At 36.1% G+C, this 27,574-nt stretch overlaps 2 protein-coding genes across 47 annotated transcripts in view; both read left to right on the forward strand.

The window, feature by feature from the left end:
• The window catches only part of katnip (katanin interacting protein), a 1,410,884-nt gene that overhangs the window by 1,025,466 nt on the left and 357,844 nt on the right, over nt 1-27,574 (forward strand). The window lies entirely within an intron of this gene.
• The window catches only part of LOC100001114, a 139,846-nt gene that overhangs the window by 45,885 nt on the left and 66,387 nt on the right, over nt 1-27,574 (forward strand). For 24 of the 46 annotated variants that reach the window (XR_015525278.1, XR_015525279.1, XM_087310012.1 and 21 more), the window contains 3 exons: nt 7,606-7,689; nt 11,719-11,793; nt 17,070-17,234. Coding sequence is in view for 43 of the 46 variants with exons in the window: in XM_087310012.1 (XP_087166138.1) it covers nt 7,606-7,689; nt 11,719-11,793; nt 17,070-17,234 (324 nt within the window). In the remaining 3 variants the exon portion in view is untranslated. Of the gene's footprint in view, nt 1-7,605; nt 7,690-11,718; nt 11,794-17,069; nt 17,235-24,881; nt 26,043-27,574 lie in introns of all 46 variants that reach the window. The other 22 variants (XR_015525277.1, XM_087309991.1, XM_087309998.1 and 19 more) reach the window with 1 other exon arrangement.

Here is a 27,574-nt window from a genome sequence, read left to right on the forward strand (position 1 = left end):
AAAGCATGGATCATCCTGCCTTGTATCAGCGGTTCAGGCTGGTGGTGGTGGTGTAATGGTGTGGGGGAGATTTTCTTTGGGTCCATTAGTACCAATTGAGCATCAACGCCACAGCCTACCTGAGTATTGCTGCTGACCATGTCCATCCCTTTATGAGCACAGTGTCTTCATCTTCTGATGGCTACTTCCAGCAGGATAACGCAGCATGTCATAAAGCTCAATCATCTCAGACTGGTTTCTTGAACATGACAATGAGTTCACTGTACTCAAATGGCCTCCACAGTCACCAGTTCTCAATCCAATAGAGCAGCTTTGGGATGTGGTGGAACAGGAGATTGGCATCATGGACGTGCAGCCGACAAATCTGCAGCGACTGTGTGATGCTATCATGACAATATGGAGCGAAATCTCTGAAGAATATTTCCAGTAGCTTGTTGAATCTCTGACATGAAGGATTAAGGCAGTTCTGAAGACAAAGAGCGAGTGCAATCCGGTACTAGTAAGGTGTACCTAATAAAGTGGCCGGTGAGTGTATAATTACAATTTTAATACAAATATTATATTAAAATATATATTAAACCTGTTTTATAGAAAGCTCATAATGCATTTCAAAATGAGTGCAAATATTGATAATACACACACATACAAACCGACAAATAAAAATGACCAATATATTATACATATAAAGTAAATCGTGTGTGTGTGTGTGTGTGTGTATTTTGTCCGTTTGTTGACCCGTCTTCTGCTGTTGCTGTAGTATTTTAGTAAAGCTTTGGCCTCATCTTCTCCTGATCGTCTCATTCCCGTGGCTCTTAATTCTGCATAAGTTGTTTTCATTGAGTCTAATCTGATCCCAGGTCAGTTTTGTGGATGTTTCTGTCCCGATGAAGCAGCCGTTTCCCATAATCCCTGTCTGCAGAGGTGCTTTTCCCTGCCTCTTCGCTCTTAGGATTGGCCTTTTGAAGATTTGTGATGTATTTAAATCATTTGTAAGCTGTCAGCATTACAGAAGCGCTTTAATCTGCAGCAGCAGTTTTATGCCTCCTGCGGTGGAGAAACACTAATAGATGAGGAGGAGAGGTTGAGTTTAAACATCTGTGGGGTCAGACAGAGGACACACACACACACACACACACACACACACACACAGAGTTTTTCATTTCATGAAGCGAGGTTTTTTTCATCCCACTTACATTATTTATTTGTTTATTTATTTATTTATTTATTTATTATTCATTTATTTATTCATTTTTTATTTATTTATTCATTCATTTTTTATTTATTTTATTTATTCATTTTTTATTTATTTATTCATTCATTTTTTATTTATTTTATTTATTTATTTATTTATTTATTTGGTAATTTATTTATTTATTTATTAATAATTATAGTTATGATTATTAATTTTAATAACAATAACAATTATGGTGGATATAACAATAATCATGGCAATAATAATAATAATAATAATAATAATTATTATTATTATTGTTATTATTATTATTATTATTATTATTATTATTATTATTATTATTATTATTATTATTATAACAACAACATCAATACTTTTACTGTTGTTACCCATTGTTGTTGTTGTTCTCATTTTAATTATTGCTGTTAATGATTTCATGTTTATTCATTTATTTTGTTATTTTTTTATGTAGTTGCATTTTTAAATGTATATGTAGACATAAAACAATAAAGATGAAGAAGAAGATAATGATGATATTAAATAATGGTTATAATTTGGATTATTAATAAGTGTGTAAAACTGAAAACACATACAGTACATTTGAAAACAAGAAGTTTTGAAATCGTGTGAGGTGTTTTTTTTCTTCATCCCAAATACATTATGTATTTATTTATTTTTTGTTTTGTTATTTATTTTTTTTGTTTGTTTATAAAAATAATTAAAAAATCAGTGTATTAATAACAATTATGATAATATTCTTTATTATAACAATTATAAATAATCATGGCAATATTAATAATAGTAATGCTAATAATAATAATAACAATGATAACGATAATGATAATAACAATAATATGATTACTATTACTATTATCATTTTTATATTATTGCTGATAATTGGCTGATTTCATGTTTATTAATTAATTTTATTTTTTTACTTTTTTAAATGTAGTTTTTTTTTTTACTATATGTACATATGAAACAAAGATAAGATGATAATATTTAAAAATTATTATAATTTGATTTATTAATCATAGTAATTGTAGTAGTATGTCAGTTTTATAACCCAGAAAATGGCCAAAATCATTTAATGTTCTGTGCACACAATTATACATTTTTTATAACTTCATTCTGACTTGCAGTCAGTTTATTTATTAATTAATTTATTAATTTTTTTATTTATTTATTTATTGTTGTTGTTGCTGATATTATTATTATTATTATTATTATTATTTAGTATTTTATTATTACTTTTATTTATTTACATTTACATTTAGTCATTTAGCAGACGCTTTTATCCAAAGCGACCTACAAATGAGGACAAGGAAGCAATTTACACAACTAAGAGCAACAATGAATAAGTGCTATAGGCAAGTTTCAGGTCTGTAAAGTCTAAGAAGGGAAGTATTAGTAGTATAAGTATTTTTTTCTTTCTTTCTTTTTGGGTACAGTTAGTGTGATATTCAGAGAGGCAATTACAGATTAGGAAGTGAAGTGGAGACTAAATAGTTGAGTTTTTAGTCGTTTCTATTTATATTAATAATATATTATTATTATTATTATTATTAATATTATTACCAATATTAGTAGTTTTTCCAGAGATGGGTTGCAGCTGGAAGGGCATCTGCTGCATAAAAACATGCTGGATAAGTTCATTCCGCTGTGGCGACCCCCGATTAATTAAAGGACTAAGCCGACAAGAACATGAATGAATATTAGTTGTTGTAGTGGTTACAATCGTATTATAAATGCTGATAATAAGCAATAATAATAATAATAATAATAATAGTTTCAAATTAAATAATTTTATGTTATTAAAATTTTTAATACAATTGTATATGTATATATAAAACAATGAAGATGATGATAGTGTTACATAATAATAATGATAAATACAATATAAAAGAACAATATAATTAATATTAGCAATTGTAGTAATAGCAATAATAAAATAATAATACAATTAAAACTATATATATATATATATATATATATTTTTTTTTTTTTTTTTGTCACTTTTAATTGTTAAATCTTATTATTCATAATATATTTAATTACAATTATTTATTTTTCTTGATTTATCCATTCTTTAAGATGTTTTTTTTTTTTTTTTTTGCATTTGTCTACATGTGCTGCGAGTGACTCAGAATAATACCCAGTGTCAGATGTGGTCAGAAAGTGAAGCAGGTGTTCACCCAGCCTGGTTCTGCTTCTGGCGATGCTGTGGTGAGATGCGGATATTCGGTCAGTCTGAGCGCCGCCTGCGTCCTCATTGGCACAGCCATAAAAATAGACGCCTCTGTGGGGCTCCTGGGACATTTGGAGGCGCACAGACACGGATATATAGAGAGAGGCAGAACCGCTGTCTACACAAATATAGCAGAGGGAAACTGCAGTGGAGGAAAGATTGATCCTTCAGTCTCTGACTAAACACATACAAAAAGAAAAGTTTTTAAAGCATCAAATGAAAGATTCATATCCCAGAAAATGGACAAAATCATTCAATGTTCTGTGCAATAGTGGTATTATGATTTAATTTTTATTTTCTTTTTCTTCAATAATTTCACAATTCAATCAGTTTACACATTTTACCTCCTTTTAACATCCCCTTATCCCTCCACTCGCCTACAGCGGCAGTGCTGTCATTGAATATTTCCATCATAGACCCAGTAAACACAAATACTTATTATTAAACTCCCCAGAAACAGTAACAATACAATAAAACATAAATAAATAATGCAATAGTGATTAATTATACTTATTAATTATCTTGAATCATCCTTCTTATGCTGAGTTTCGGTTTTCAAAGTAGATACATCACAGAAGTTTGACACTCGATGACTGTCTGGGGCAGCATCCCTCTCTACTGTGTTAACGCAGCAGGATGGATCAGCGACAGCGGGGTTCACACTGCATGATTTTACAGTAGGACCAATCACCAACAACTTTGTCTCGGCCCACAAACTATGTCTCACAACCAAACGGATGCCAGAAGTGACATGGAAACAACGCGAGGTCACAATGTATGTCTTTTGTTATTAACTACATCAGGGGTCGCCAAACTTGTTCCTGGAGGGCCGGTGTCCTGCAGATTTGAGCTCCAACTCTAATCAAACACACCTGAACAAGCTAATCAAGCTGTTATAGGTATACTTGAATCATCCAGGCAGGTGTGTTGAGGCAAGTTGGAGCTAAACCCTGCAGGGACACCGGCCCTCCAGGACCCAGATTGGTGACCCCTGAACTACATAATGAGAAAGAAGCCTTTAGTGGGCTGGAAAATGTACTTATTTTGCACATGGCTTTTAAAAGGAATTAGCAATTTCTGTTAAACTCTTTCCTTTTTGGCCCTGATTGTGGTATTTATCTGATGACACGTCAAACAGACACGGTTTGCCAAATTTCCACTTGTTCTTTCTCCATTTCTTGGGTCCTAAATAGACCTAAAAGAGGCCTCCTCACACTATGCTTTCCAAACTGTGCTCAGGCTCATTTCCCGGATCGTTTGAGAAGTGTGAGTGCTCTGAATCAGGCTCAGGCGTAGTTCAATTGGCCGGGCCCCTGGCCTGGTTGGAAGAGATGTGCCAGAGCATGGTTCGGTTAGGCTTTGGCGCGGTACGCTTGTAGTTTGAGTGCAAAACACACCTGAGGCTGAAACTGAAGACGTGACATGACTTTAAGAGACTGTTTGATATGGATTTTTTTAATCATTCTTGGTGTTCAAAGAACCCGAACTGTTGTAGTTTATTAAAGACGCAAACCCTTCACTGCACCACAGCTGCACCTTCAGCAAACCTCCTAATACCTGCAGCACCAGGACTTTTAGACATCAAAAATTGTGGATCTGTTTGGCGAAATATTTGACTGCGTGTCACCGCATATCAAACCACTGACGCGATATAACTAAAGAAATGTCCACTGTGCTGAGCGAGAGCGCTTCTGTTCCTGTTAAACTGAACAGTCCGTCATTGATGACGTATGTGTGCTCTGGTTCGGAAGGCAGACGGCAGTATGAGTGCTGGCCGTCCGGGGTGAGGGGACAATCATGCTTCTGCACGGTTCGATGCAACTGTACCTGGTGTGAGTACGACTCCTCCCCAGCCTCCTGCTGGCCTGGATGCTGCTCTCTGATTGGCTATAGGTAATTGCCAATGTTATTTTCAATCAGAACACATTTCACACAGCACGATTTTGAATCGTCGACCGCTGCAGAAATTTTGCATGCCAAATATCTCGTGGACATCTGCAACTCTCTCTCAAATCGTGTCTTTGCAAACTGTGTGATTGTTACTCACATGAACGAGCACGGATTTACCTGTGATTTACCAGGCATTTGTCTACGATTTCTCAACCTGTTGGCGAGTCGAGATCGGAGCTAAAATCATTCAGTCTGAACTCGGCATTTTATTTTATTTTCATTTATTTTATTTTTATTTGTGTGTATGTATTATGTTTATATATATATGTATATATATATATATATATATATATATATATATATATATATATATATATATATATATATATATTATAATATATATATATATATATATATATATATATATATTATATTATATATATATATATATATATATATATATATATATATATATATATATATATTATATTATATATATATATATATATATATATATATATATATATATATATATATATATATTATATTATATATTATATATATATATATTATATATATATATATATTATATTATATATATATATATATATATATATATATATATATATATATATATATATATATATATATATATATATATATATATATATATATATATATTATATATATATATATATATATATATATTATATATATATATATATATATATATATATATAAATATATATTATATATATATATATTATATATATATATATATATATATATATATATATATATATTATATATATATTATATATATATATATAATATATATATTATATTATATATATATATATATATATTATATATATATATATATATATATATATATATATATATATATATATATATATATATATTATATATATATATATAATTATTTTATTTGTTTTATTTTATTAATTAAAAAGATTATTAATTTTTAAATTTTTTTTAGTCCTATATTTTTTATTTTATTTTAGTCCTAGTTATATTAGTCCTATATTTTATTTTAGTCCTAGTTATTTTATTTTATTTTAGTCTTAGTGTTTTATTTTATTTTATTTTATTTTATTTTATTTTATTTTGGTCTAGTTATATTTGTCCAATATTTTATTTTAGTCCTAGTTATTTTATCTTATTTTACTCCTAATTATTTTATTTTATTTTAGTCCTAGTTATATTAGTCCAATATTTTATTTTAGTCCTAGTTATTTTATTTTATTTTAGTCTTTTGTTTCATCTTATGCCATTTTTATTATAATTTTTTTATATATTTTTCCAAGGAATGTTAAATGGAGAGGTTCTTCAACACATTTCTAAACATAACATTTTTAAAAACTCATCTCTAATAACTGATTTATTTTCTCTTTGCCATGATGACAGCACATAATATTAGACTGGATATTCTTCAAGACACTTCTATACAGCTTAAAGTGACATTTAAAGGCTTCACTAGGGTAATTAAGGTAAAGTTAGGGTAATTAGGCAAGTCATTGTATAACAGTGGTTTGTTCTGTAGACTATCCAAAACTAATATTGCTTAAAGTGCTAAAAATGTTATATATATTAAAATAATATTGACCTAAAAATGGGCTTAAAAAATGAAAAACTGCTTTTATTGTAGCTGAAATAAAACAAATAAGACTTTCTCCAGAAGAAAAAATATTATAGGAAATACTGTGAACAATTACTCAATCTGTTTTCCATTATTTGGGAAATATTTGAAAAATAAAGCAAATTTAACAGGAGGGCGAGTCATTTTGACACTAGCCTATATATACTGCCAATATATACTGTACAAATATTGGGGGGAAAATATTTCTAAAAAATAAATGAGAACTCAAAAATATATTAGGAGAGTTTGCTGATTCACTGCTGATATTATGGTGTGATATGCTCCTGCTGACTGCCATTATTGTGGCTGCAGAGCACAGACAGTGTGTGAACCCATATCTGAATGACCTTTGACCCTCAGACAGTCTGACCCGCGGCTGTGTTTGGGTTTCTGACTTTGGCTCCGTCCTGTCGGCTGTTTTCAGCATCAGCCGCCGGGTTTGTGGCGCGTCCAGAAATGCCACATCAGATCAGGCCTGGATTGAGTTTCTCACCGATGAGTTCACAGCGCTTTACAGAGAGAGCCACATCTATACTCCAGTGTGTGTTTGAGACAGACGTGGATTTACTGTCTGTATGCTCTGAGTGGAAAGATGACTTTCTCTGTGTTTTTCAGGCGCTGCGAGTCCGCTGATGTCCTGGAAGGAGAAACAAGAGGACGTCCAGACACATCTGACCACTGAAACTGAGCTGCTGTCAGGTGAGCTCAGCTTCTACTGCGCATTTTGATGCATTTATGATCTATGCATGATCTGCACTGGTTAGCACTGTGGCCTCACAGCAAGAAGGTTGCTTATTCAATGCCGGCTGGGCCAGATTTTTCTGTGTGGAGTTTGCATGTTCTCCCCGTGTTAGTGTGGGTTTCCTACAGGTGCTCCGGTTTCCCCCACAGTCCAAACACATGCGCTATAGAGGAACTGATGAACTAAATTGACCTAAGTATCTGAGTGTGTGTGTGAATGATAATGAATAGTTGTTTCCCAGTACTGGGTTGCTTTGGAAGGGTATCCACTGTGTAAAGCTTATGATGGAATAGTTAGTGGTTCATTCTGCTGTGGTGACCCCTGATGGACAAAAGGACTAAGCCGAATGAAAGTAAATGAATGCATGATCTGTGCAATAATATAACTGTTGGTTAGCACTGTGGCCTCACAGCAAGAAGGTCGCTGGTTCGAATCCCGGCTGGGTCCAGTTGTCCGGGTGCTCCGGTTTTCACAGTCCAAACACATGCGCTATAGGTGAATTGATGAACTGAATTGGCAGTAGTGTGTGTGTGAATGAGTGTGTATGGGTGTTTCCTAGTACTGGGTTGCAGCTGAAACAGCATCCGCTCTGTAAAACATGCTGGAATAGTTGGTGGTTCATTCCGCTGTGGCGACCCCTGATAAATAAAGGGACTAAGCTGAAGGAAACTGAATGAATGAACATTTTTGTACGACTGAATTCGAATGAAGTAGACTCTACACTGACAACGTAATATATATCTGTTTCCTGGTGGGATCAGGCTGGAACATCACACACACACGAGCATCTGCATCTGTCTGTCTCTGCTGTAATAATGCTCTGCTTGTTTTTCTGTGTCTGTGCTGTTGAAAACACTCGTCACTTTTCTGATCTCATTGAGATGCAGCTCAGCATCTGCAGGATTGTAACACACACACACACACACACACACACACTCACACACACACACACACACACACACACACACACACACACACACACACACACACACACACACTGTTGTTTATCTCTCTATGGAATATACTTTTGATCAGCTCACAAGGTATTTACTTGAAATTAAAGTGTAATTGTGTTTGGGTGAAGCTTTGTGCATGCTGCTGTATGTGCAGAAGAGATGTGATAATTTAGTTGCTGATGGGATAATAATAATAATAATAATAATAATAATAATAATAATACAGTTTTTTTACAATGGCTATGACAGTTTTTTTCAATACATTTAACAAGTTTGCTAAACTCCTAACGCAGCAACACACCTAAAACACACACTTGGCAAAACAGTTAATTTCATGCTCAAAATCACACATTGTAAACTAAACCTGTAAACTAATGTTCAAAATACAATAATAAACGAACACAAAACACCATGTTTAACCAAACACTGCAAACATGTTTCAAAATCAATTTATTGTTCAAAACACTAACACATGTTCTCCTCCAACAGAAACATTCAGTTAATCAGAACACACCGACAATGAAAACACTATCATCAGCTGACATTACAGAAACTGCATTAGTTTGTGTCAGCTCTGCCCTTATATTTGAAGCCTCTCTACAGTTTTGTTTTGTTGGGTTTAGTAAATGCAGGCATTTTTTTTCTTTTACTTTAAAAAATGAAGAAAAAAATGTACAGTTTATGTAAAAAAACAAACAAAATAACAGACACAGAATTGCTGCAGTACAGGCTTTATTTACAAAAGGACATTACTGCAAGATATACACACAGAAATAGCCAAAAAAACAACACAAAGTAATACAAAACAGAAGTAATCTTCAATTCTGCACTCGCTGTTCCTCTTCTAGAACATGTGATCATGTGATTGGAAAAACTCAGCACATGAGTGTGGTTTCTAGATGGGCATCAGCTGTGATTTTATATATATTGCAATAAGCTGTTTCTCATTGGCAATGGAAAAAATACAGGGAATATATGTGTATTTCAAATCACAATTCACTTTGACTTTAGCCTATATAAGTTGTGTTTAGAACATGGTGTTATCTGTTCTGACGAACTGTGTGAACGCATTGGTAAATTTGACTGTAAAATGACATCGTTTTGCTCTTGGTTGAGCTTGTGTGTAAAAGAAGTTTAAGCATTTTAAATTGGCGTTAACTGGATGCATTTTGTGTCAAAGCAACAAGAAATGTGTTAATTTTAGAGCCAACAAAGACTGATGTTGTGCTAATCGTGTTAAGAGTTTAGGCAACTTGTTAAATGTATTGAAAAAAATCAAGTAATAGTAATAATAATCAAAAACTAGTAATAATAATATATTTTATTTATAATGCACTTTTCTAAAACCCAAAGCGCTTACAAGAAAGTAAAAACAACAAAGCACAGTGAACAATAAAAACACAGTAAGAATAAAAAATTTCACAAATTAAAAACAGACCTAAAAAGATGAGTTTTGAGAAGCTTTTTAAAAGCGTCCAATGAGCCGGCATTCCTAATGTTAGTGGGAAGAGCATTCCACAGTTTGGCAGCACGGAAAGAGAATGCTCTACCTCCCATGGTGCTGAGTTTGCAGCGAGGCTGAAGGATGCATAGGACCCGAGGCAGAGCGTAGACAGCAGGCCGGGGTTGGCTAATCGGGAGGACCGGGAGAATTCCCGGTGGGCCGGTCGGTTTTTTGGCCGCGAGGGCCGGTGTCCCTAGCTCCAGAATCTGTTGCTCTCAGCAGTCACACTTTTTAAATTTATTTATTTACTTGACCAAAGCCTTTTTATTCATTATTTTATCGCAACTCTTCTCTTTTTATCTATTTTAATGATAATAAAACTTAAATGTGTCTCCATGACATTCACAGCTGTTGTGGTCCAGTGGTAAGCACGTTCGGTTAAGACTCCGCGGACCCGGGTTCGATCCTCGTTAGAGTAATTTATTGTTTTCATTTTTATTGTTAAGATATATAATACTGTTAGGGTTGTTGAACATTTGAAGTTCTAAAGCAGCTGTTTTCTCAAAAAAAAAAAAAGACGTGATAGTGTAATTAGCAACTGAATTGGAAATGACCTTATTTTAATATAGTCAGTCGTGAACTGAGGTGGGCCGGTCTGAGGCTTGAAACTCCAGGGCTGAAAAGGTGTCCCACTCCGGCCCTGGTAGACAGCGAGAGGCAACGGATATCAGGGTCACAAATGTAACCTGCAGCAGAACCATGAACCGCTTTACATGTTAAAATCAATGCGAGACTTGACGGGCAGCCAGTGAAGCTGTTGGAGTATAGGAGTGATGTGCGACCGAGACTATAGCTGCGTCCCAAATCGCTTACTTAAGTACTACTCTACATCATTTTGTAGTATAAATAGTGTAAGTAGTGTGTTCACACTGAAAACTCTAGAAATAATAAGTGCACTTTAATTACCCGCATGATGCACTCATTCAGCTGGTAAACATTAGTGTGTAATGCTGGACACTTCACGCACTCAGCAGTCGCAGGTTTGCTCACGTAGCGGAAGGGGCGGAGCTATCGTGCGCACATGTTGGATACTTTATTTATTTTGGATGGTGAAAGCAAAATTCTCCTATGAGAGTGGTTATAGCGCCTCCTGATGGTGAATCTGGTTATACTGATGGCAGGTATTATTTGATAATTCGGTCGTTTATTTCACTGATTTGGCAAACGTCTTCAGGGAGACGGTTTGAATTTCCGCTTAGTACCTAAACATTAGTGCTCCATTTGGGACGACACTACATACATATACTATACTGTTGAGTGTGTAAGTGCATAAGTACATAGTGCATGAGTGTATAGTGTGCCATTTAGGACGCAGCTATAGTATGTGTCAACACACATGCACAGAATTTTGGATGTATCCTCCGAACAGGGAATTGCAAAAGTCCTAGCGAGACGTGATTAAAGCATTTTGGGATGTTGTCTTGTGATGTTTTGTAGTTGTTCTTTGCACTTTGAGGTTTTAATATTAATTAAAATGTTTTTAAATGTAAATAAAAGTCTCTCTCTTTTTCTCTCTCTGTCTTTAGTCTCGATGTCTGGATGTCCTGATCAGTTTGGCTCTCAGATGATGATGGACAGCAGCTCCATGGGGTCGTTCACAGGTCAGTCATTTACTCGCCTCACCTACTATACGTCATTAGTATATTAGAATATGCAGTTGAAGTCAGAATTATTCACCCTCCTGTGTTTTTTCTTTTTCCAATATTTCCCAAATGATGTTGAACAGATGTTCACAGTATTTCCTATAATATTTTTTCTTCTGGAGAAAGTCTTATTTGGTTTATTTCGGCTAGAATTACAGCAGTTCTTAATTGTTTTAAAGCCTTTATAAGGTCAATATTATTAGCCCCTTTAAAGGGTCAGGAAACACCAAAACACATGTGTTGAGCTGTTGACAGTGGAATATGTGTCCCACACTGCTAAAAACACTATTAGGACACCTATATTTCATTAAAAAGTGTAAATTGGTTGCTTTTGCTTTATTTCAAGCAAATTTGTACTTCCGGTTTGAAACAAATTTTTGAAGCTGCGTCACGGTCATGACATAATAGCGTGTATTCCAGCGTGCAGACTGGACGTCTGTGCCAGAGTGAGTCTTATTACGTCTTACAGTGTGATGCATTAATGCATGAGTAAAGCTTGGTTCAAACCAATCAGCGCGCTCTATTGTGCAACTACATTAATATTCATTACTGTCACAGTGTTTTGACAACAGAGACGCCACGTTGTGTTGGCAGAACAAGCGTGAAGTGTTGCTTTTATAGTTTGCTGCAGTTCAGTTTCGTTTTCATTTTCTCTCTGAGAGCTCAGCTGGAGTCACGTGTGGATTAACAGTGTACGCGACGCTCCACAACAATAACTTACGTGTCTAAGGAGGAACATTGTTTACCTGAGAGCTGTTCTCATCTGCAAACGCTGAGATCCGGATTCGCTTTAGTCTCCTCTTAATAAAGACGCGGCTCTAGTTGCTGGTGATTGTCCTGTCTCTACAGATTTGGTAAGTGAGCGACCAGTGCTCTTTGTTTATTCAGTTTGTTCGTATCGAACTAAGTTAACCATTGCACCGAGTGTAAACATGTTAGCACTACAACCAAAGTTTAACCTCGTGTAGGATTTTCACCGCATTTTGTGACCGGAATAACACATGCGGCTTTCTGACGCTACCTGCCGTGTGCATCTAAGTTTCCGGGAAATGCAGAGTTTTTTTTCTCTCATTCGCCGTGCGGTATCAAACATTGCGTGAAAAATACACGCTTACAGCAGTTCCTCGAATCAAATATCTCGTTTGTCGCGAGGGACATGACTGAATTCCCTGAATGAAAGAGCCAAACTGCAGTTAAAGTCCAACATTTAATAATTTGGCAAATAATTCCACTACAGATGTCCATGTAGGTTAAACACCATCACTTTCTACTGTGTGTATTTTGACTCTGAACCTCGCGCGTGCCCAAATAGACACTCCCACACCCTCCCACTTTTCTTCCTCCGACACTCCCCCCTAAACAGAGCTGGATACGCCCACTTTTCTGACTTTTTCCAAAGTAGAAGTGTGAAAACACCCTGCTGAAACGAGGGGGTTTCATGGCCCTTAAAGCTATATTTGTTTTGGAGTGTCTGCAGAACAAACCACTGTTATACAATGACCTGCCTCCGGGTCTGAATGCAGACACAGTGGATAGCAGTGCAGCAGAAAGCACGTGCTCTCATTAATAATTAAGAAGCAGGGTCTTCTCACAGGATAAGAAAACTCCGCTATGGAAAAATAATGAGTAACCAACACTTATTTTAAACCTCCAGAATTTTTGTGTGTGTGTGTGTGTGTGTGTGTGTGTGTGTGTGTGTGTGTGTGTGTGTGTGTGTGTGTGTGTGTGTGTGTGTGTGTGTGTGTGTGTGTGTGTGTGTGTGTGTGTGTGTGTGTGTGTGTGTGTGTGTGTGTGTGTGTGTGTGTGTGTGTGTGTGTGTGTGTGTGTGTGTGTGTGTGTGTGACTAACTAAAAAAAAAAATTAGTTGATAAAAGCTCCAAATTATTCAGTTTTCCCCACAATTAAAGCTGACAGGATGCTTCACTGATGCTCAACACACACATCTGTTCAAATCGAAAATGAATGACTTCCAGCTACTTTGATGCTCTCGCTGCTTTCGGCGTGAACGTACGGTTATTCATCAGGAGTTGCCACAGCGAAATGAACCCATACACACACACACACACACACACACACACACACACACACACACACACTATGGTCAATGTAGTTCATCAAGTCCCCTATAGCACATGTGTTTGGACTGTGGGGGACACCGGAGCACCCGGAGGAAACTCGCACAGAAATGACAACTGACCCAGCCAGAACTCAAAGCAGAGACCTTCTTGCTGTGAGGCCACAGTGCCGCCCATCAATATTATTAGTATTACTACTATTAATACTACTTTTTTCATGTGTGTGTCTGTGTTTGAGAGTGTTTGAGAAGTGTTTCTCTAATGTGATCGAGCTTGTTTCTTCTGCAGCTGCAGGCCGAGTCTCTCGCTAATTATCTGCTTTTATTTGCTCAGTGTCATGTTGTTGAATCTCTCTCCGGCTGTTAATTAGGTTTTACTATAATTGTGTGTCCGGCAAAACAACACCTCTAATTACCCCAGACCTCATTCGTGGAGATCACAGCTGTACCTCCATTGTGTTATTGATGTTGGGGGAACTTTAAGCATCTTCAGACTGATATCTGAAATTAAATATACACAATACACTACAAAATATGCTTTTCTTACTTGGATATTTTTGTCTTGTTTTTAATCTAAATATCTAAAACTTCTTAAATCAAGAAACACTTTTTAGACAAGCAAAACATTGTTTTGTTTTAACCAGTCAAACTCTGCGAACTCTGTACCGCGTCCGTGACGTCGTCGACTTTCGCTTTCAGATTTAAAGGGCCAGCATTGCATCAGACCCCTGTAAGTGGTGTCATTTGAAAGTGTAGAATCTATATTTTATGCACATATGCATCACTTTGGTTTTTATTCTACAGTACAAAAGTTATTTACACTTAAATACACAGTATTTTGATACCCGAGCTGGGTATTGAACATTGGTTTATTTTCATATTTTTCATATGACTCATGTATAAGTTATAGCTCAAATGAAAGCTCTTGCCGGTGCTCATACGGTTCTAGCATTCTTTTTACTGAATTATATTTACATATCAAACAGTTGCCGAATGAATCTCTGTGTTTCCATGGCGCAGAAGTGAAAACAATACATTTATGATCAATAAGCAGCCCCAGATAGCACAGACAGCTGTCATCTTACCTTATGCTGTGCGCTTCAGGGCCATTTCTCCTCTGTTTTTGAGCTGATGTGCATAAGTAATCCTTTTATATGTCTGACATGCTCCAAACACAGTGAATTATGTTTGATCAAACAAAAGAATAGTGAAATATGAGAACAATGATCACTCCCTGTGGCTTGTACAGCACCTCTCCTCAGCTGGAACACAATAACTTCTGAATAGATTATGGTGGAGACATTTCTCTTTTTTCCTAAGATTACAGACATGTGCAGAAACCACCAAAATTAATTACAGCATGCTAGACCACACAGAAGCTAAAAGGCACACTTTCAAACTTGAGTTTAGAAAACAAAATACAAAAAGCGCCTCTTTCTTTGGTGTTTATTATAACACATCTACAGATTTTAAACACTTCCAGTTGTGCTTTATGAAAATGCCTTTTAATGTGTTGTACGAATGTGCATCTGCAGTTAGGTTATTCTCTCCCTGGTTATAGGGCTGGTGCAGAGTCATTGGCCAGATATGAATAATAATAATAATAATAATAATAATATAATAACAATAATACTATTATTGATAATATAATAATAATATAACAATAATTTTAATATTAATAATAATAATAATAATAATAATAATAATGCAATAATGATAATAATAACAATAATGTAATAATAATATAACAATAATAATAATAATAATAATAATAATAATATAATAATAGTAATTATAATAACAATAATAATATTGATAATATAATAATAATAATAATAATAATATTAATAATAATATAACAATAATTTAAATATTAATATTAATAATAATAATAATAATAATAATAATGCAATCATGATAATAATAACAATAATGTAATAATAATATAAAAATAATAATAATATAATAATGATAATAATAACAATAATGTAATAATAATATAACAATAATAATAATAGTAATAATAATAATAATAATAATAATATTAATAATAATAATGTAATACTACTACTATTACTACTACTACTAATAATAATAGTAATAATAATAATAATATTATAATAACAATAATAATAATAATAATAATAATAATATAATAATAATAATAGTAATTATAATAACAATAATAATATTGATAATATAATAATAATAATAATAATAATAATAATAATAATAATAATAATAATAATAAATAAAAGCAAAAAAATGTTTTGATCATGACATAACAACATTTAGTTACTAGTAATAATACTAGTCTTGCTATTGAGCATGAATCCATCAGTAGGGTAAACGAACAGGTCTATTGCTCTGTGATAAACAATAGTGGATACTGGCGCTGGTGTTCAGGGCTCATGGGAGATGTTGAGTCACGAGCACATCAGGATTCAGCTGGTGTCTGATGGAGGATTCACCACCTGTTACAGAGCAAACGCCAGCTCAGTCATACCTGATGCCACACGCAGAAATCTGGTGTAGGGCTGCACAATATATCATTTCAGCACCGATATCACAGTTTATGAATCTGAAATAGTCGCATCACAGTGACAGTTAAATGTGTTTTTTGGCCTGTGACTAACATTTCAAACTCTATTTATCTAGAGTGTGTATGAGCTCAAAATACTCCACAGGTAACTCTCTGAAACTGACCCTTTTCAATAGTATCTGCATGCAGACTGGGATTTGCAAGTTGAGACTGCATATCTCAGACTTGCAATGTCAAGACACAATGCACTGAATGGAGCTAGTGACATCACTGTGAGGGGCGGGGTTATTGGTGGGATTAGATGTGCCTATCAAAAATCATTGCACACAACTCACCTTATAACTGCATCAAGTCTGCATCACGCTTTTAGGCTTTGATTCCAATTGTGGTGTTTTGGTGACTGTAGCTTTAAATTCAAATGAGATTTATAAAAGAGGGCGGAGCTATAAATTCCTGTGTGTCAGATTCAAAAATAAGACTAATGTCCTATGCTAATATAATATAATATATATATAATTAATATATATATATATACACTGACAAGTACATTTTGAAATGTAAGAATGTCATGTATTTGATGTGTGTTTCTTTTTCCTCTGTATTTGTTTGCATCCTCAGATTTCTCTGAGCCGATCACAGGTGCTGCTCCACTTCAGACTGAAAGAGCTTCTGGTGTAGCTGAAACACAGAGTCCAGCAGCGGTTCAGGCCTCTGAAGCCCCAAACAACCCAGCTGAACCCCTGCCGGCCAGCACAGCCAAGAGCCCACTGGACACATCTGCAGGTAGAGGACGCACACACACACACAAGGATAACACTTTTACAATAATGCTTTTGGGTTAAGCATTGGGTTAAATTTAATCCTATTAATTAAAAAATAATAATTAATCTAGGATTTGTAACTCTAAAAAATGCCTGGTTATTTCAACCCAATTCTGAGTGCAATAGGGACTAACAGTTGGGTACAGTTCTGTAGCGTCTCTGTAATCATCTTTAAATACTATGTACTCTCTTTCCCTCATGCACTTCCCATGTGTGTTGTATGGGGGATTATGGGATTCCTGCAGGAGCCCCTGTGGAGTCAATATCTAATCCATCAGTAATTAAAGCCACAACTGTCCACTAGGAGGCACTGTAACTGGTTCAGCTAGATGGACATATCAGTTGTCAGAGCGAGTCAAGTACAGCTCAACACTAAATGATTCGCTCTCCTGTGACACTTTAATTTCTTTTAAAATAATTGCTAAGTGATTTTTAACATTGCACGGAATTTTTTTTACAATTTCCTTCTTCTGGAGAACGTTTGATTACTCAGTTTTGCTGGAACAATACATGTATAGTGTGCTCTGCATAAATGAGTACACCCTATTATGAACATTCATTTTTTTTAGTCAGTATAACAGACAATTGGTTTTTGGTGCATTTAAACAAAGCAGTTTTATTAAACCATTCTATCCAATAAAATAAGAGTTTGGTCAGAAAGATAATACATTGCAAAAAAATATATGTAAAATATATATATATATATATATAGTTAAAGTCAGAATTATTCGCCCCCTTTGAATTTTTTTTTCTGTTTGAAATATTTCCCAAATGATGTTGAACAGAGCACGGAAATGTTCACAGTGTGTCTGATAATATTTTTTCTTCTGGAGAAAGTCTTATTTGTTTTATTTTAGCTAGAATAAAAGCAGTTTTAATTTTTTAAACAACATTTTAAGGTCAATATTATTAGCCCCTTAAAGCTATTTTTTCTTCGATTGTGTACAGAACAAACCATCATTATACAATAACTTGCCTAATTACCCTAACCTGCCTAGTTACCCTAATTAACCTTTAAATATCACTTTAAGCTGTATAGAAGTGACTTGAAGAATATCTAGTCTAATATTATGTGCTGTCATCATGACAAAGATTAAATAAATCCGTTATTAGAGACGAGTTAATAAACTATTATGATTAGAAATGTGTTGAAGAAATCTGCTCTCTGTTAAACAGAAATTGGGGAAAAAAATAAACAGGCTAATAATTTTGACTTTAACTGTATGTTAAAAAAAAATCAACAGTTTTCCATTTTCCTTTTGATTTTTCCTGTTTATTACAATTTTATTTAATATTTTCAACATTAATTTGAGGACCTACACCGATCTTCTTCAATCATTGTTAAATCAGCTCAAGTTTAGGCTTTGGTACTGACCAATCTAATGCATATACACTGCTTTTTAAAAAGTAAATACCACCTTAAGAAATTATAATTTCCACATACAGTTAAGTCTTAAAATGGCACTTTATGGGAGTGGCATGGTGGCTAAGTGTTAGCACTGTGGCCTCACAACAGGAAGGTCGCTGGTTTGAGTCCCAGCTGGGCCAATTGGCATTTCTGTGTGGAGTTTGCATGTTCTCCCCGTGTTGGCATGTGTTTTCTCTGGGCGCTCCGGTTTCCCCCACAGTCCAAACACATGCGCTATTGGGGAATTGATCAACTAAACTGGCCGTATAGTATATGAGTGTGTGTGTATGTGTGAATGTGAGTGTTTATGGATGTTTCCCAGTAATGGGTTGCAGGCGAAAGGGCATCCGCTGTGTAAAACATATGCTGGATAAGTTAGTGGTTCATTCCATTGTGGTGACCCCAGATTAATAAATGGATTAAGCCAAAAAGAAAATGAATGAATAAATGAATGTCACTTTAAGCTGAATACTAGTATCTTGCAATATAACTAGTAAAATATTATGCGCTGTAATCATGGCAGAGACTAAATTAATAATGATTAGATATTAGTAATTATTATTATCATAACTAGTAATGAGTTTAGCATCTTCTCCATGTTGAACAGAACTTCTGAAATAATTGAACAATAATATTAAAAGTTTCACAGGATTGCGAGTGATTCGGTTTTGAACTGTACATGTGTTGTGTTTTCCCAGGGGCTTAACAGCAGTGTGTGTGTGTGTGTGTGTGTGTGTCAGTACAGTACAGCTGAGACTCAGACTCATGCCGCCCGCTGGTGATTTATATTGAGCTCTAGAGCCATATTCTGCCTGATTTGAGTCTAAATGCTGGTTGTTGATGTGCAAACTGTGTGTTATACACCGACTGGTCACATTAACTCAAGCACAGTCATCAAGCGGCTGATTGTTAAAGGCACAATGTGTAAGAGTGTTTCATCAAAATATCAAAAAAAAAAAAAAAAAAACTAATGGAACAGTGTTATATACGCCCTCCTGTATATTCTTCTCCAATTTCTGTTTAACAGAGAGCAGATTTTTTTTTACAACACATTTCTAATCATAATAGTTTTAATAATTCATCTCTAATAACTGATTTATTTTCTCTTTGCCATGATGACAGCACATATTAGACTAGATATTCTTCAAGACACTTCTATACAGCTTAAAGTGACATTTAAAGGCTTCACTAGGTTAATTAGATTAAAGTTAGGGTAATTAGGTCATTGTAGTCATTGTATTACAGTAGTTTCTTCTGCAGACAATCAAAATATAAATATATATATATATTGCTTAAAGGAGCTAATAAAATTGACCCTAAAATGAGTTTTAAAATATCTTAACTTGCTTTTATTCCAGCCAAAATAACTTTCTCCAGAAGAAACAATATTATAGGAAATACTGTGGAAAATTCCTGAGTCTGTCGAACATCATTTGGGATTTTTTATTTTTTTTAAATAATTCACAGAAGGGCAAATAATTTTGACTTCAACTGATAATCATTTTGAACAATCGTGATTACAATTATGACCCAAATAATCGTGATTATGATTTTTCTCATAAGCGAGCAGCCCTAATATATACAGTATATACAGTGAGGTCAATAAGGATTGGATCACCCTGTGATTTTTCAAGATCTCTTAGAAATCATGGAGGGGTGTAGAATTTTCAGCATAGATGCATTACCACTGTGAGAGACAGAATCGTAAAAAAAATTAAAATCACATTGTATGATTTTTTTTTGACAATTTATTTGTAAATCACTGTGTCAAATAAGTATTTGATCACTTACCCTTCAGCCAGATTTTTGACCCTCAAAGACCTGTTAGTTTGCTTTTAAACCGTCCAGCTACACTCTGCTGATGATTCTAATTTAATTTAATTAGGCTTTTTATTTTAAGTTAGTTATTTTTATATTTTTTATTTTACATTTTTTAATTAACCAAAAACCAAAAAGTAAGGTTAGATGAACTATAAAACAATGTTTCTGAATGGTTCCTGGGTGGATATTGAAAAATAAGCTATAAAGTACGTTCGCTCGTGGTTATCAGTAGGTTATTTTTTGCAGTCATTAAATAATGTGTGGTAAAATACCTTAAAGGAACTATTCAGAATGTTTCCTCGTGATTATTTCTTATAAGACTAACTTACTGCTACCTCTAAAATCTAAATGAATGTGCTCTTAGTCATAATTTAAAAAATAAATTTCTGACAATTGTTAGCAAACCTGTTAACTAATCATTAAAGTAATGAAAAAACTGTACAAAAGCACGCACATCCCTCTTAACTGGGTGCTCAGCCAAAAAAAAACACAAAAAGTGCAAATTAAATGTTAATCAAAGGCGGTAACGCCAAGACTCCAAAAATACAAATTTATTAAATTAAACTAATCATTAAAGTACACATGATGAAACATTACCACTCGCGCCTGATCTGTACTCTATAATTTAGAAATGAATGGTCATTTCGTTACAGTCTCTGTCTTATTATTGAATAGTTGTGTATTGTTGCGCTCGTCTCTCATCAATTTAAGTGTTTCCTCATTTCGCCCTACTCTGCTTCATACTAGGATGATATCAAGTCTTTAATTAATATTTAAATATAATACTTTAGTTAATACATCCATCACTTGTGACTTCTGCAGGATTATAAAGACCACAACTCCCATGATTCCACACTCAGTCATGACATCATCAAACTGTGCTTTGTTTGTTGTAAATATGCACCCTCTAGTGGCCGGAATCACTTGCTGCCTCTCTTAGTCATGCAAATGGAAAAACTCTGACTTAATTTGATGTCATAAGGAAACTTTAATAACAATTTTTTTCCCTCTCATATACAACTGTACCCAATAGTCACAGATGAGCTTCTCCCATAATGCTTTGCACTCCCCCAGTTAGTCCGAACAGCTCAGACCCGTCTGTCTGATTTCCACTGTCATTTATCACTGTTCACGTTATAGACTTTATTACCTTCCAAGATGAAGATATCTGGGTCAGACGGGCATGTCGTCCATTCGTTTAGTGCATGAGAAGTCATCCTGCATTACTGTACAGTTCATAACCCACAAACTATTGTTTCTGCTCGTTACTTCTGGAAAGTAGATTAGATGGAGTACACAAATGAGTTCTGCTTGACCTCAATTGCACAGTCTGTTTCATGCAAATCTGCAGCAGAATGCAAAAGAGGTCACACTACAGTACCAAAAGCAGTGAGAAAAATCCCAACAGTGAGAAAAATGACATTAATCTGGCCTAAAATATTAATAGAATATATGCAGACACTGAATCAAACTCTATATCCCACTTGAAATCAAATCTCTATATCCCACTTGACAAAACACACCTGTATGCAATATAAATCAAGTCATAATATCTTAGTCAAGTACATTATTATTGCTTATATTCATTCTTTTTTCTTCAGCTTAGTCCCTTTATTCATCAGGTTGCCACAGTGGAATGAACCGCTAACTATTTTAACATATGTTTTACACAGTGGATGCCCTTCCAGCTGCAACCAAGCACTGGAAAACACCCATACACACTCATTTACACTCATACACTACGGGCAATTTAGTTCTTTAATTTCCCTATAGCGCATGTGTTTGGACTGTGGGGGAAACCGGAGCACCCGGAGAAAACCCACGCCAACACGGGTAGAACATGCAAACTCCACACAGAAACACCAACTGACCCAGCTGGGACTCGAACCTCCAACATTCTTGCTGTGAGGCAACAGTGCTAACCATTGAGCCACCGTGTTGCCTTATTGTTTGTTTTTTATATATTTTAAATCATATAAAATCAGACAAAAGCTATATGTAGTGGATAGTCAGTTACGGTTTGCTGTGGTTCTTTATATTTGTTATGTATTATATTAACATATAAACAGCCAGCAGCTAAGCTAAGCAGGGCTGCGCCCGGTCAGTACCTGGATGGGAGACCACATGGGAAAGCTAGGTTGCTGCCGGAAGTGGTGTTAGTGAGACCGGCAGGGGGCGCTCAACCTGCGGTCTGTGTGGGTCATAACACCCCAGTATAGTGAAGGGGACTCTATACTGAGCGTCGTCTTTCGGATGGGACGTTAGCGTAGGGGTTTAACCAATTAGCTAGTGTGCGATCTGGTGCAATATGGCTGCTGTCACGTCATCCAGGTGGATGCTGCACACTGCTGATTGGGAGATACCCCCCAATATGTAAAGAGCTTTGAGTGTCTAGAAAAGTGCTATGTAAATGTAACGAATTATTATTATTATTATTATTATTAGTAGTAGTAGTAGTAGTTGTAGTAGTAGTCTATTTACATTTATTAGACATTACCAAAGTCCATTTAAGTCATTTCAATTGGGGGCTATCTTTGAAACACCTCTTGGGGATTCTGTTTAAATGGGGAAGCCTCAAATTCTTCAAATTAGCTTGCCAAGCTTATGATTATCATTTCATATAAACAATCACCAATAAAATTAATCAAGTGTCTCTTTAGTTTCATTTCTAAACGTTCGAATCGCACAAAATCTGCAAAAACTTGCGTCTGATCTGAGCCCCTCCCCCAGGTAATCTTCAGTCTATAGCGATCTATGACTGGCTCCTGTACTAGAAGGCGGGGCTTCATGCGCTATATTGATCGTTACCATACCTGCCAAGAGGTGTGTGAATAGCAAAGCTAAGAACTGGGTACATTACTCTACTATGCACCGGGTTTTGGGCGGCCGCTGCAATCAAATACTATACCAAAGTTGGATACCAAAGGGTATTACAGATAGTACCAAAAAGCTTAGGACCGGGAGGGTGGGGGGAGTTTTCCAGGAGAAATAACAAAATGAGAGGGTGATGGGAGATGGGTCGAAAATATGGGAGACTCCCGGGAAAAAACGGGATATTCGCATACGGGATATAGGTAGGATCGTTACACTTTTCGTTGTTTAAAACTATACGAGTGACACGTCTTGTGTATTCTAGAGTCTTTGACGTTACACATTACATTATTTTGTCCAGAACAGCTTAAGATTTACAGTATGCATTTAATAAATTCTTGTTTCTACCTTCTACCAATATTTGTTGAAATTTTTAAATCATCTGACAGATATGCATATGCAGAACGTCAAAACACTCAGAATTTAGTAACTATATCTTTGACGTTTTACTCAGTTTGTGGTCTCATTTTATTTGTAACACTGTAAGCTATGACCTCGTCTTGCTTTTAACTACAAAGACGCTGTTTTTGACGCAAGTAACATAGTAAACAATGTAAACAACAGGTCTCCGGGAGAAACGATGAACAAACAAAATAACCATCCATAATTCAACACTATTGTGTCGGTGGACTAAATGTGTTCGATGGGATGTTGTTCTGAGGATGTTTACTGAACCTTTCGAAATAAACCCTGATGTGCAGTAATGTGTGCGCGTGTGTCTTGTTATTATGATGATATTTACTCCATATCTAATAAGCGTTTTCTGTTCAAGTTGCACAAATTTAGCAAATATATTCTTTATAAGCTTCCCAATGGTAAAAAAACCTCTTTGGTGTTCAACAGAACTAAGAAAATTTTAAAGAAAATGAATGAGCGGGGGTGGCACGGTGGCTCAGTGGTTAGTACTGTCTACTCACAGCAAGAAGGTCGCTGGTTCGAGTCCCAGCTGTCTGTGTGGAGTTTGCATGATCTTCATATGTTGGCGTGGGTTTTCTCCGGTTTCCGTAGTATATAAGTGTGTGTGTGTGTGTGTGAATGAGTGTGTATGGGTGTTTCCCAGTACTGGGTTGCAGCTGGAAGGACATCTGCTGCATAAAACATATGCCAGAATAGTTGGCAGGTTTATTTCGCTGTGGCGACCCCTGAAATAGACTAAACTGAAGGAGAATGAATGAATGAATGGAACCACGTCAATGAAAACTCAAACTGCTTTCGAACAAGTGAAATAGTTAACCAATTTTTTGGGTGAAATATCTCTTTAAAATACTGCATTGAACAATCAGCAAAATTTTCTAACACTAAAAGTAATCTTAGCGTGTTGTTTTGATGCTTAGAGCTCAAAAGATATCCAAAATGCTTTGATTTTGCTCCTTGCAGCTTGGAAAGAACAGAGATGCATCTGAGAGTGTGAGGAGTGATTGATAAATCAGCAAATGCTTGTGTGTATCATTGAAAGAGTAAGAAAGGAAGTTAGCACTGCTCTAATTTCCTCTCTTCTTTACATATGAGGTGTCTTTGCTGACCGATGGTCTGATGAGGCCGGCATCCCATCCGACCTGCCCTTCACGCCTAGTGTTTCCACCATTATCACTCGCCACGCCAGTCAGCTGGTGGAGAGCCCACATGATACACCGGACCCTCAGTGGTCCCCGAGAGATAGCGAGGACAGGGAAAGTGAAGGATCCGACCGAAAGAAGGAAAAGAAGAAGAAAAAACGACGACCCAGAGACGAGGTTTATGACTTTAACACTGAAATGCAAAGTGAAAGTGCTTTATCTGAGAGCCCCCATCAATCGTCCCCACTCAAGGAAGGCTGGGAAGATGGCGGACGCATCGGCGGGAGAGTTAAGAGGCCAAAAAGTCGCAAGAAGATCCCAGAGGAATGGGCGATCAACGCTGAACCCTTTGTTCCAGCTTCCGCCTCCATGCATCAGGAGTTTGCTCAGTCTGAAGTGGACAGCGGTCTTGTATCGCTTTCTGAAGACTTCACTGATGAAAGTCTCATTCCTATGTCTCTTACCCAAGATTTGCTATCCCTGACAGCCACATCTCCACCATCCACAACTACCTTTGAACATGCAATAAATTCCCCTAAATCTCCCACTTTATCTCCCTTGGCAATGTCCCCAGGATTGCACAACATCATGATGGAAACCGACAGTGCTTTCAACCTGGAAAGCAAAGCTGATTCTCTTGCTTTCAGCCTCAATGATACTAAACCTTCTCCTCGAGGAACTTTCGGGGAGCCAATGTTTGGGCAAGACCCCTCGTTTGCTGATCCCATGAGCACCCAAGACTCGTCATTGAAGGCACCCCAGGCGTCCACTCCAGGAAGCACTTGTTTTGTACCACCAATGGAGGCATTGATCTCAGCTCCACCTTTTTCTCCATCTGGACCTGCTTGGTCTCTTAATAACCACAATCAACCACAATTTGGTCTTGAAGGGGATTCCTTTGAGACCCAAGTCTCGGCGCCTCTTGCTTCACCAAAGAGCAAATCCCCAAAATCCAAACAAGGCAAGAAGTCATCCTCAACTAAAAGTCCAACCTCTCCTGATGCAAAGTTGCTTCCTCCACAAACTTCTGGCCTGAATCCTGCCGCTCCCCCGTTTTTTCCTAGCTTCGCAGAACCTCGGGAGCAAACCGCGGGATTGTCCTTTGAATTGGAAGGTTTGTTGTGGACGTTTGGGAAGTGGATCCACTTAATGCATGGCTGTGTGGATTCCAAGCCTGGGCTTGAGTGATTAAACTGTGCACCGCAATAACTAACAAATCCCCCCCTCCCAATGAGCTGGACGCAAAGGTTTAAGGTTCGCTCAACGCTTGGGTGTTTGCTTTGGGGTTTCTTCTACAATGAATGACAGACTGTGTGCAAACAACCAAGAATCCCCCATCTCTTTCCAATTAACATAGTGATCCAGGGTGTACTATACTAATCAAAGCGCTTTGGTTTGCAGTTTGTCGAGGAGGCGTTGTTGTTCCCCTAAAAACGTTGCATCTCCACTTCTGCTGTTGTGATTGTTTCTTGTACTAGCATTGGTGGCACCTAACAGTGACAATCTTTTCTCTCGTTTTTACACCACTTTTCCATATACAGCGGATGAAATAGGTTTCGAACACGTCAGTTTTCTCAGAAAATATATTTTTGAAGGTGCTGTTGACTGGAAGTTTTCTGAAACAAACTAAGAAATCCATAAATATACTATAAAGAAGAGTTTCATTTGATTTAGCCAGAAACTAAACCATAAATTTTAAAATGCTATGGTAAATTACAGTATTTAATTAATTTATGATGTTATACAGCAATGTTTTGAAGTACTAAAATATACACTAAATCATAGGCCAAGGGTGTCAAAACTCAGTCCTGGAGGGTCGGTGTCCTGCATAGTTTAGCTCCAGCTTCCTTCAACATACCTTTTAGGAAGTTTCTAGTGTGCCCAGAACATAGGTGTCAAAGTTAGTTCCTGGAGGCTTGCAGCCCTGCACAACCCTTGGTTTAGTTCCAACCCTGCTCCAACACTCTTACTTGTAGGTTTCAAAGGTGTGTTTAATTAGGGTTGGAAATAAACTGTGCTGAGCTGAGGCCTTCTAGGAACTGACTTTGACCCCCGTGACCTAGAAAGAGCTTGATTAGGTAGTTCAGGTGTGGATACCAAGCCTTGGCTTGAATGATTAAACTGTGCACACCCCCCCCCCCCCCCCATCCCAATAAACAGGACGCAAAAGTTCAGGGTTCAGTCAAAGCTTGGGGTGTTTGTTTTGGTGTTTCTTCCACAATGAATGACAAAGATGTGTTTAATTAGGGTTGGAACTAAACTGTGCAGAGCTGTGGCACTCCAGGAACTGACTTTGACACATGTGACCAATAAATTTTAAAATGCTATGGTAAACTACTCTATTTAATTGATTTACAGTGTTATACACCATTGTTTTAAAGTACTAACATACACACCAAATCATTGGCCAGGGGTGTCCAAACTCGGTCCTGGAGGGCCGGTGTCCTGCATAGTTTAGCTCCGGCTTCCTTCAGCTCACCTCCCTGGAAGTTTCTGATATACCTAAATTGGGATGTCAAAGTCTTGTTCCTGGTGGGTTGCAGCCTTGTTTTTATTTCCAACCCTGCTCCAACAGACTTACCTGTAGGTTTCAAAGGTGTGTTTATTTAGGGTTGGACGTAAACTGTGCAGAGCTGTGGCTCTCCA

Source organism: Danio rerio, chromosome 24, assembly GCF_052040795.2.
Source record: "Danio rerio strain M-AB ecotype USA chromosome 24, GRCz13ab, whole genome shotgun sequence".
Taxonomy (NCBI): domain Eukaryota; kingdom Metazoa; phylum Chordata; class Actinopteri; order Cypriniformes; family Danionidae; genus Danio; species Danio rerio.